This window comes from Ambystoma mexicanum, chromosome 4p (assembly GCF_040938575.1).
Source record: "Ambystoma mexicanum isolate Mex_15411 chromosome 4p, UKY_AmexF1_1, whole genome shotgun sequence".
Lineage (NCBI taxonomy): Eukaryota > Metazoa > Chordata > Amphibia > Caudata > Ambystomatidae > Ambystoma > Ambystoma mexicanum.
Window position 1 is genome coordinate 757,855,005 of NC_090927.1, and position 12,046 is coordinate 757,867,050.

General features: G+C 48.5%; 1 protein-coding gene across 3 annotated transcripts; it reads right to left on the bottom strand.

The window, feature by feature from the left end:
- Positions 1-3,579: 3,579 nt before the first annotated feature.
- TENT5A (terminal nucleotidyltransferase 5A) lies at positions 3,580-11,817 on the bottom strand. 3 transcript variants are annotated; one of them, XM_069606312.1, is made up of 3 exons: positions 11,454-11,817; positions 9,858-10,403; positions 3,580-7,465 (listed from the first exon to the last, which is right to left on the bottom strand). In XM_069606312.1, exons 2-3 carry the CDS (start codon positions 10,305-10,307, stop codon positions 6,686-6,688), a joined length of 1,230 nt encoding a protein of 409 aa, XP_069462413.1. In that variant the 5' UTR covers positions 10,308-10,403; positions 11,454-11,817; the 3' UTR covers positions 3,580-6,685. The 3 variants fall into 3 exon arrangements, with proteins under 3 accessions (XP_069462413.1, XP_069462414.1, XP_069462412.1); XM_069606313.1 differs by lacking the exon at positions 11,454-11,817 and adding an exon at positions 10,975-11,421 and having other exon boundaries at positions 9,858-10,397; XM_069606311.1 differs by lacking the exon at positions 11,454-11,817 and adding an exon at positions 10,975-11,421.
- Positions 11,818-12,046: the final 229 nt, after the last annotated feature.

The following is a 12,046-nucleotide window of genomic DNA, read 5'->3' on the forward strand; positions in this document are numbered from 1 at the left end:
GCATCTATTGTACATTTTTTCTTGATTTACCCTACAAAACTGATTGTTGGCCTTTTACCGAAATATTCCCAGAAAGTGTGCTGTGTAACCCATTATTCAAAACATTGGTGGCTGGTATATTTGTGGACCAGAAACAGCCCCCCTCTCTCTACGTTTTATCTTGCAGTAGTGCATGCCCCTGCAGTGGCATGGACATTGAGCACACATGGTGGTCCGGCCCGGGGTGTGGTGTGCCCTGTGCTTTGTTAAAGAGCTTGGTTGGAGGGGGGCCCTCACAGCACGGCTTGTAGGGGTGCTGCCAAATTATGTGCTACATCATTGTGCACCAATCGGTCTGACAAAGGGGTAGTGTGCAGTGCGCGCCTTGAAGTCTGCCAGTGAGTCCCCGGGTGAGAAGCAACTTGTGGGTGTTTCCAATTTTAAATAACTGTGCAGTGCTATGAATTTATGTGTGCAGCAATGATAAAACATTAAATGGTGTTTTTTATTTTATCTTTTTAAGTCCTCTGGCCCACAGTATTACGCTTAGATAATAAAACTTTGATGTATTGAAAGAACCTTTCCCAGGTATTGTACTCCAGCAAAGATAACATTATCGGGTGCACTCCTATATATATGTTTCTTCTATCATAGTGGTAGTTGAATCGTATATACATTTATAACCAAAGAATTTTGTTGATACTAAATCCTGGTCAGCGATTTCATTTTCAGGCCTTGCTCGTGCAGCATTTTTCTCATGGTTAAACAGCAGCGCACACCTGCCCAGGTTAGTGCTTTTTTTGGTTTGTTTAACACAGCAACGCCACAGATAACACGCACTTCTGTGTCCATTGATCTATAGACGTTTCATACACTAGCTGTAGCCTGCATTACAGATTTCGGTTACCCGGTTAGAAATACTGCATTATGTATGTTTTACATATAGACCCCATGTCGAATCTGGAAAATGGCATTCTCCAAATGTGTAATCGTGGACAAATCATTCCTCCCTCTGTGCCTCGGTTCTTAAATCTGGATGAAATGAGAGCACCTGGAAAACAGGTGCTAGATGAATCTAAAAAAAATCTGAAGGTCGTTTGCCATCACTTTCTTTGATGTCACCTGGGGATGGATCAAATTACATCACTTCCTGTGATGTCATATAGGGGTCAAGGGTCATGTGATGTCACTTTCGCTGCCCCTGGCATTTTAGTGAAATGACGTCCCTGCACACTATTGGGGCAGATTCTGAAAAAAGAAACTAACTTGCACTTGACATATATCTGGCACGGTCAGTTTGATTCTCTAGGAAGTTACTCCTGAGCAGTCAGTTATTTCTTTTTGTATGGACGCTGGAACATAGAGTCCTTGGGATGAGGTGATCTATGTGTGACTGAATTTACAGCAAGTAATTTAAGCAGGGCTGGTTCCGATTTTCGTGCTTACAAGGCTGAGGTGTACAATTGTGTTGTAAAAGGGTAATAACTGACTTATAGTGCTATGATACGATGAGTCATTTATGGTGCGCCTGTACACAAGTGTTTCTAGGCGCGACAAGACAGGGAAGACAAGAGGGAGGACAAAACAAATGATCTTACTAGGGTTTGTCATTCAAGTTGTGCAAGTGCAGGGAGGAGAGGTAGAGAAGTGCCGGGGGGAGGGAAGAGGAGAGTACATTTAGGGCAGCATTGCTCTAAATAAGTGCAGCCAGAGCAGTGCAGCTCTGGGTAAGTGCAAGGAGGCAGGGAACTGTGGGATTACATTTACAGCACCTAAGTGAGCGACGGCCCAGAGGCAGTGCAGGGGCTAATGGTCATGGGGGAGCCTGGTGCCCATTGAGAATCTGAGGGTAGCCAGGCAACTACTCAGCACAGCAGACAGGTAGGTCAGCAGGGGACAGAAAGCAGAAGCGAAAAGGATGGTCTTGAGCCGCTTCCGGAACCTCAGATGGTGTGGCACGAGTTTGAGAAGGGCAGGGAGACTATTGCAGAGGGAGGCACCTGCTGAGAGATCTTCCCCCACTCTCTGCCTGGAGAAGCGTCTGACCATCAGAGATTAGGAGGTGGCTGAGCAAAGGGCTCAAGAAGGAAGGTGTTTAGGAAGTGAGAGTCCAGCCCCAGAAAGCCTTGTGGGCGATGCAGAGGTCTTGAATTTGATCCTTGCAGCAACTGAGAGGCAGTGGAAAGATTTCAGGACAGGAGCGAAACGTTCCCTGGACGAAGTCTCGCAGTCCTCTTCTGGATTAGGTGGAGAGTAGAGGAGGGCAGATTCAGAAAGTCTGTTGCAGTAGTCTAGCCTAGAGAAAACTATGAAATAGTAAGAAAAATAAAAACAAATAATTAAATAGGTGGAGAAAGTGGGTATCGCAGAAGAACTTGCAGGCAAAGGGCTCAGGGGAAGAAGCGAATGGTAATGACGTATCCGATTTGTTTGAGGAAGGCGGCCCTTTCCTAAGAAACCCGCCTCATTGCCAACATGTTTAGTAAAAGTTGACTGCTAACTTCTGCCAGGTGTTTTTACCACTGTTTTTTGCCTCTGCTGGGAATCGCCAAAGTGTTGCTCGCTATTTCTCCCTCGTTCTATAAATGCAGTATATTTAAGGGCCTTGCACTAAAGTGAAAAATTCACATCAATACAAACTGGGTATTTGCTCATTATTAATTAAAAACATGAACTCTGCTTCCAAAAATGAATCAAAAGATAACGAACATCAATATATGCCACATGTATAATGTCTTTCTACCTTATTACATGGGTCTAGGGCTGCGTTATGAGGAGTACGCAGTTCCTAGAAAATGCATGCGTTCACATGAGAGGCCACCCCACGGGTAAAGAAAGGCAGCGTGACCCCCTTGCTCAGACAAGACCGAATTTGCATCCTGACACCAGGCTTAAGAGCATTCCAAGAAATAGAATTTAAATATGGCATGCCAGGTCTAAAAAGTTTGTCAATTGGAACAAATCTGCCTACATGCCTGGGAGCATGACAGATGTGCACTCCTGCTACCTGACATCCGATTCACAAAGAGTAGTATTGGAGAAAATCGTGAGATGTTTGTCCGTCGGCCTCTCCTGCTTTGCTCCAATAGACCTAGAACGTCTGTTGCTTGACTGTGCACAATTCCACCTCAGGAAGGGTGGATGGATGGGTGAGGTTACTCGATGGTTGTCAATATACGACTTTAAAACTGAACTCAACCTTTAACATGGGCCTAAAACAGTCTGCATCTGTTTTGATGTGCTCCTTCCTTCTCCAACAAGAACCTCAATGAAAAGTGTTCTGCAAACTGAAAACTTACCTTGTTCTTAATACCATTCACCCGCCAAAACAACTTTGCTCGAATGAGCGGGTCATTGCATTGCAAGTGCTGATCCGTGTGCTGTCGTCGGTAGTGTTCGGCCAGTTGTCAGCGAAGTGTTTAAAATGGGCAAGGAGGACACACAACTACACTGTTGGTATTCAACCAGAAAACTTCTGAAAATTGAGCACGGACGCTGTGTGGACGTTCCCCTGCCCCCACCCTGAACCCTACACGGAGACCTAAACGGTTACCACTAAAACATGCCCAAACTATTACAGACATCAAAAGAAAGGCAACATTAGTAGAAAAAATAACTTTATTTACAAAAAAATCCAAATATTGGACACTGTAAACAAAATTCACAATCTGTTGGCTCAAGCACTGCTGCGAGTGCTCGAGGTCTCTGGAATCTGTGTTCCGTCACACTTTCCTGTCTGGCCCAGACAGAGCCTGTAGTCAACGTTCCCAGATGAGCAATGCGGGGACGCGGCTGCTTCTGCTTCAGCGGGATGCAGACTCAGAGAGAAGGCCATTTAGTCTAGGGCGAAGCCTCCTTCCTACTGCTGGGCTTTGCGCAAACCAAGTCAAGCTGCTCTCCTTTCTTTTTTTTTACTTTTTTTTCCCCTGCACACAATATTCACTTTGCCAGCAAGCCAGGATTACAAGAGTTAACTGTTACAACAAAAAAATAAAAATAGCAGTAGAAAAGGGCAGCAAATGGAAAACAAATGTGACGTGTGCCTGGGGGCTGAATCGAATCTCGTGCTTCCATTTCTGCCTCTTGTACCTTTGCAGACTCACAGGTGCGTTTTATAATGGCAAACCCCCATTGGGAAAAGCTCTGTGAATAAGGCTCTATAAGAGCCTGATTCACAAAGCGTTTTCCTATGGGGATTTGCCATTATAAAACGCTTCTGTGAATTAGGTCCTATAATGTCCATGGTGGAGGGAGGAGACACCGCGTTCATTTTTCAAATCTGCACTGGCAAGAGCACTCACGACAGCACACATCAATAAGAAAAGCACGACAGCTGCCGTCTACAGGTGTGCTGTTACTGATGGTCAGAAACGGTACACTACACAACTTTGAGAAGAAAAAAAATCTATAGAAGAAATGTAAATGCAGGTGGGTGTGCTAACAAAACAAAAAAAAACACAGTGCGCTTAACTAATGGATACAGTTATATGTGCATCACATTAATCAAATTAGAACACCATGAACATTTTGGCAAATATTCGGGACAACCTGGACACATCCAATTTTGTCGATATAAGGTCTCCCCAAACCCCACAAAGCTCAAACAGTTTACAGCACGACTTTTGGGAAACAGCAACACATTTAAAAGAACTCTTCTCTTTTAATTGACTACCCTTCCAGGCCGTTTTTGTTTGGTTTGTAGGGTGTTCACATTACACGCCCACACACAGCTACCGACCTCAGCTTGATGTTTAAGGTGGTGGGAGGACGAGGGAGGGCAGGGGGTTAAGAGATCTCTGGCTTCCCAGGTTGACAAAAACACATATATATATATATATATATCAGAATAAAAAAAACAGGCGAAGACGAGAAATTTTACACTTCTCATTTTGTGGGGGTGATTACTACTAAGAGCAATGCTAAGCTTATAGACTATGAAGAGAAAACTCGCCGAAACGCACCTCGCAGTGGCGCCCAGGGGTTCCTACTTTCGAGGAACTTGGAGTTGCAAGCCTTCTGAGTGATGATGACCCATCCTTGCTGCAGTAGGCGTAGCTGATGTAGGGAGAAAATCCATACAACAGCACCAGCTGAACCCATTTCTCCAGTCCTGCCTGCGGCATAAAAAAAATGTAAACACTCATCAAGAATAGGCCTGTCCCCTACGATTGAGCATGTACTTCTCAAGCCATATCTGCAATTTAAGAAAATGGCCTTTGGGAAAGGAGAACCCCGTCCTCCGATGTTCTCAGTTCAGTTGCCCACTAAAGGAACAGACTGTAGCCATATCAAAGTAAGGAGGGTGGGGCGTCATGGCTAGTGCATGTCCCTTGTTGCTCTCCACCCTGCCTTTAAAAAGAAACAGGACAGCGTTTTAAGAATGAACCGAGCAAATGCAATGCGAGTTTCTCTGGGTGCAGTCTGAGGCTGTGCCATGGTAGTCGGTAGAAAAGCAGAGGTGTGCTTACCCATTCAAACCAGATCACTCAGTGGCAGGGTAAATAGCAACAAATTGTGTCTAGCCCAGGACCCAAGTGAGATGATATAGAGGGGCACAATTAGTGGGGGTCCGAGTAGTGGGCGATGGGATACAAATGGCAGAACACCAAAATGTAAGAACACATCTAGTTTACAACCACCTGCCTAGTATGGGGTTCTTGCATTCTACCGAGGTCTTAAGCAATTACTGCAAAGCAGTTGTGGTCCTATGACATTCTGTAGTAACCTAAATCAGAACCGTGCCTGGATGCGTCCAAGTGATAAATGTTCCAGGTTAATCCCATTTCTATGTATATGTTGGCAGACACATATATTTTTAAAAGTATATACATATATGCTTCACATATACAAAGAAAACCGTACCCACCCTATTACTAAACTACATCAAGTTAACACAAACATGTGCCCAGAAAAATAAGGCATCCTCCACCTTTTACTCACAGTTGCCCCCTCTCCCTGATAATGTGGTCTTTACAACAAAATGTCCTCGCTACAAATTGATTCAGAATCTAAGAGGCACTTGGAATAGCATTTCAGTGTGCAAACATACCGTTCCATACGAAGTTCTCAACGCAGGGATTCCGGGGACAAATCTTTGGTCCTTGAGCATACAAGTGTGTAGCTGTTTCCCATTACACACTCACTCTTGTAACAGCGAACGCGTATTTTCAGAAAGAGAGGCTAGACAAGGATCCTTATAGGATTCACTTATAAATTATAACTGCACAAAATGCATGCCTCCTTTCACCTCAAGCAGTACATTATGGGACTGTCACACTGGTCGGTCGCGACCTCTATTGGCGATGCTCTGTATTGCAATATCTCTTCCTCTGGGCACCTAACACACAGAAGGGTGCGTTTAGTCGACTTCCCTGGACTCTCCAATCTTTTCCTAAGCGAAGCCCATCTGAGCAAATACACCCAGCACTGTGTATTCATCACGTAGGACTTCCTCATTTCCTGCTGGGGGCGCTCTGTGCTTTTCATGACATGCCTCTGGTGCTCTGGGTCAGAATCCAATTAATTGGCTTCTTTTCCAGACTGATCTCCCATATGCGTTTGCAAGGATAACCAGCACCTCATTAGGCTCAAACAGCCTGAGAAGACAACCACTCACAGAAAACACATCCCCACGCTAGGGACATGGCCACCCTCTTCCTCTACTCTTTTCTTCAGATCGCCTCACAACAGTGCCTTGTGGCCATTCTTAATTGCAGGGCAACCAAGTAGAGTAGGTGTGCGGCTGGCATGCATACACAGGTTGGACCTGGGCAATGTAGTAATTGCTAAAGTTGACATCGGCTACATATGGTGCGGGCTGGTAGTAGCAAGTCACATTGGCCACATTGGGGATGATGTTTTGCTCTGCCAAGACGCGGATGGCCAACATAGTGATAAGATTTAGAGTTTGTCTCCTCTCGTGGCCCATCAGGCACACAGTGCTCTCGTTCACAACACTATGCAGGGTCATGAGATAGTCATACTTGCGGTCCTCCAGCCCTAAAAAGTGGTTCTGCAGGTAGGCCTCCAGCTTCCTCTGCTGTTCCCCAATGTCTGAGAAGTCAATGAAAAACCTGGAGCACATGTACCGCTGGAGGGACTTCATCTCAGACTCTGAAGCCGCTGTGAATCCCCGCACTAACAGATTGCAGTACTTGAGGAGGCCCCCTCCCCTTATCTCCTCAGGGTTCCTGGTGTCAATGGTCTTGTTGCAAAGGTGGTCAAAGGCCTGCTGGAAATCCCCATATACACTCTCGCCAATGATTGTGGGGTGAAAGGGCTCAGTCATTGGGTTCTCAGAGCACTCGTAGAAAAGGAGGAGTGAGTCGAGCTTGATCTGAAAAGAGTCAACACTAAACTCAAACTGCCTCCTCAAAGAGTCCACAAACTTAAGTTCCACGTTTTTCCCATGGTTGTTGGACAAGGAAATGAGACTCCAGCGATCTGAGTCGTTGCAAACCTTCACCATCTTCTGAACATAGGCCTCCTGCAATCATAGAAACAGAAAAATAACCATTAGATGAAACTACTACATCACATTAACCCAAAGACTGCATCACACTGAAGAATGTACTTAATCAGCAGCCACGGCAAAGTGGCAGCAATATCAAATCTGTACCAGGGGAGCAATGCAACCTAAATTTCAGGGGCGGGGGCTCACTGCTGATGGGAGGGGCCACTTCAGAAACTGGGCATGGCAAACGTGGACACTCCGCCTCCTCGATTCAATCGCAAGGGTTGTCCTGCGCAGGGCCCAGGTAAGCGCGATATGCCAATGAGAATAAGCAAGTTATTGGATTCAAAAGGTAACATACACATTTAGTTAATTTGTATATCTAAAGCTCAGGTATCCAATCAGGCATTTCCCTTTAAGCAAAAGAGGCCACCATTGGACCAGGCGGTTAGTACAGTGTGCCACCACCCTTCCTTCTCCCACCCATCCCCACAACTCCCTACTCCTGCACCGTACTCGGCCAGCATTACACAAACTCACACACACACACACGTACACAACATTCACTCGCTCATTTAAACATACCATTCGCTCTCGCCCCTATTCACTGTACACTCATTCATTCACACGCGCACCCAGCCCTCCCTTCTTCTTGCACTCCTTCACACACACACACACACACACAACATAATGCATATGCAAACTCCTTGCTCACATGCATACATACATATTGAGATAACATGCAACAATGCTTCCCTCCCCTATCTGCCTTACAAAAAGCAAGTGCGCACGCCAGCCCCCTCCCCTCGGATGTGAAAGAGCACACATATTGTTATATGTTGGCTCGCATCCGTGGGTTGGGAGCTTATGTGTGCATTAGATTTTTGTCAGGCAGAGAGATGGGGGAAGCCTTTCCTGAAACTAGCAGCTTTAAAACTTTGTTAAGTTTGTGCAAATAGATTTTTCTGCACTAACACAGTAACGCCACCAGTTTCAGGAAAGACTTCCCTTCCCTCTCTGCTTAACAAAAAGCAAGTGTCCAGGAATGCCAGCAAACACATAACGTTATGTGTTCTTTCACATCCAAGGAGAGGGGGGACTAATGTGAGCACTTGCTTTTTGTTAAGCAGAGATGGGAGGGCAATGAAGCCCGATTAGCTCAATGGCGTTGCGCCAATGATCTGTACTGTAAAGGAGGGGGGTCAGGGCTGAGCGAACTATAGAGCAGCCACAGTGTCCAATCAAAGGGTACCATTTAGAGCAGCACCCCCAGCCACGCAGACAATCCATCTCGTAAAATAATGCCTGCTGTTGCTCTAGCTGACACATGGAACGTGCCTGCCGGTTCTCTCCAGACAGCAGAGCGTGCATGCAGAGGGCAGAGCGTGCATGCAGAGGGCAGAGCACCGAGTCACTTCTGCCGCCCTGCAATAAACTCGAGAGGGGCATCCTATTTCAGGAAAGAAAAGTTATGACGTTTCAACAAAGTGTCGAAAGCTCCTTACAATGAGCGCATTATCTGCTTTCAGGAGATTAGAAGTGAAATATATTATAAGCGCGGGGCGGAGGAAAATAACGTCTATACCAAACTACGCAGAACGTGCGCCGAGTATGGAAACGTGGGTACGGGGGATTGTGGTGGAAGATCATTAAACAAACTAAATAATGCGAGGTAAAGAAAGCATGTGAAGTTTTCCTCCTCGGATGTTGAAAGCAAGCAAGCAGCGCCCCTCTCCTCCCCTCACCGTACAACTCTCTCCGTCATTGTGAAAACACGCCATAGGTAGTTTAATTGTGAAGACGACCAGAGCCTCATAGTAAGAGCGTTCAGTAAATTGTGCTGAGCCAGGCCGGAATCGGATCATTGGGTCGGTGTTTAGGCTCTCTGGCTTGAGGGACTCACACACAGTATCATCATGCCCTGTCATGCATGCCCAGACCTGCCGGCAAGATCCAAGCACTGGAATCCATGGACGTGGTTTCCCGGCGATATGTAATCTGGAACTGGGTGGAGGGTTATCCCTGCTGTCTAAAGTACGTTTTTTACTGTGTTCTGTACATGTGTTAAGGGCAAAACTCAGTGGCCCTCGCAATGGGAGTGCAAACTCGGCTCTCTCGTGCGTGGTACTTTGGTGGGAGCTAGTACTGCTGACTAACGCTCGGCAGCATTTGCAAAAATAGATTAGGGGCGAGAGAGTTATGAACTCAGCAGTTAGCAGCATACCTCTTAGTGGCTATGAGTGCACGCATCACCAGCAACGGGAAGTACCTGGGTTCAGTGGGGGCTCAGGGGACTCAGCACTATTTCCGGTCACCTACAAGTCACAGAACTGCACCGGGGCAGGCTGTGATGGATGGCAGGCTCCATCTATCGAGGTGGGCAAAAACGATTGTTTAAGAGCCAAACAACGCCCCCAAGCCTTACCTTGAGGGTCAGCGGGGTGATCTTCTCCTTGTTGACCCCCTCGGGTAGGAAGTCCAGTAGGCAGTCCAGGACCACGTCCTTGACGGTCTGGAACTCGGCCTGTCCGCGGAGCTGCGCGCAGAAGATGAGGTCTAGATCCTTGTAGCCCAGGCCGCTGTGCTGGTGCAGGACGTGGCTGGCTGCGGAGCCGTTGAGCCGCACGTCCCGCACATGGATGCAGCGCTCCTCCAGCCGCTGCCTGACTGCCCGCACGATCTGCCTCGGCTGCAGCTCCAGGGTGGGGAAGTTTCCGCGGCCGTGGATGGGGATGGTCTCGGCCAGGATCTGGTCCAGCCGCTGCACCTGCTCCCAGCTCAGCACGTTGCACTGCCCGCCTCCACCATCCTCGCACTCCTGGGTCTGGCCGCCATCCGGGGCGGCGCTGCTGCTGCTCTGTTCGCCATCAGCCATGGCGCGGAGCCAAAACCGCTACGATTCACAGCTCGGGCGCTCCTCCAAGAATCCAGAATCCGCGCCCTGCTCCTCTTGTGCCTGTTCCTCCTGTTCCTGAAAATAGAAGTCAGTCATCAAAAGCGGAATCGCCACAAACAGCTGAAAGAAGCGGTGTGCTGCACCTCTCTCCATACACTGTGAACACCTATAATAGGGATCACCAGACGCACTGGCATAAACTATTAACAATCGAGCACCGCCCCCACAACCCCTCTTTAAAATTCTCGTTCAAGTTAGGGAATTGTATCAATACTTGAGGAGTGTTAAAAAGCAGGCAGTTTGCCATTCACTGACTTAAGAGGGTCGCACCCCCCAAATAAGGTGACTTTATAGGCATGGAAATACCAACCCTATACATTGCACTCCCCACTCCGAAACAAATGGAAAACCACGCCGCCACTCTATGTATATCGGCGGGCCGTTCGCTGCTAGTCTGCAATGCCTGTTGCATACAGTATGGCTGAAATGCAAGTGCGTTGCTTCTGACTACATAGAAGCATTTGAAGAAGCAACACGGGGACATACGCACACACTTGAAAGGGTGCGCGCAGTAGAATTGCACAGAGTGCCGACCCGCTCCGTACACCATATGCTGGTAGACCCAAGACGGGCGCCCACCCCTCACCTGGCGCTGCAGCAGCAAGCTACTCTCTGCCTTCCCAGAGACCAGGATCTGCTGGAGTTGCCGCCCCTCTCTACTTTATATATGAGGTTTCCACTGCTCGCCCGGGTCGGGCGTCACCACACCCCGGAACGCCCCTTCATCTTGAGACCGCACCCAATCTACCAATCTCACCATCTGTCAATACAAACCCCACCCTTTCGTCTAAAGAGACACCCACCTCCTGCCAATCAAGAGAACCGTGCTCTATGTCACACCGCCCTCTAACTGCATGAACACGCCTACTCCAGCAACCTGGAGCCCTGTGCCCCTGGCCGTCCGGGTGAATACGCCCGGCCCACTCCTGGAATTAACCCCAAGGGCACCCCGCGAGCTCCCAGCGCCGCCGCTCTCCTGGGCTCTATTGGGGGGTTTCCTATCGGTGGCACAGGGCGAACATGGCTCACTGCTGTCTCTACAGCTTAGCACATACTGCCGCTCACCTAGGGCAGTTTGCTCCCAGGTTTTCACCATTAGCTTGCATTGGCAACTCAAGCCGCGCGCTTCCTATATTGCGGACAAGTAGTGGGTGCTGCCCGGGAGACGCTACTGCCTGTTCTTAAAGCTCCGTGGGTTGGAATGCCAACATAGTTAAGGGGGAAATGTTTAGGTGCGAGGTGTTTTTGCCCATCAGGACTTCCTCCGGATTTCAGCGCGTTATCTCCGAAAAAAAAAACAGTAAAGTGGTGCGACATAGTGCAAAGGCGGCGGATAAGTGGGGTCGCCCACGCAGTTGCGCAGGGCCGGGGCCGCCGCGGGGTCCACGCGACGCTCCCCCGGAACTCGTCTCTGCCCGGCTGCAGCTGCGCCTGGCCGCGCGCGTGACGTCTCCCGTGCGTCACCTGCCAATAAGACGCACGCGGGGCTGTGAGTCACGGCTGCTGGACAGCTGTCCCCGCCCCGCTGCTCGCCTCAGCGCCCGTGGCTACAGGAGTGTCAGGCTGCCCCGACCGTGTGCCCACATATCCCCGGCTACTACCTGCCGCTGGGGTCTCCAGATTTCTTGTTAACGGCTCGAGGACCTCATAATCCCCCC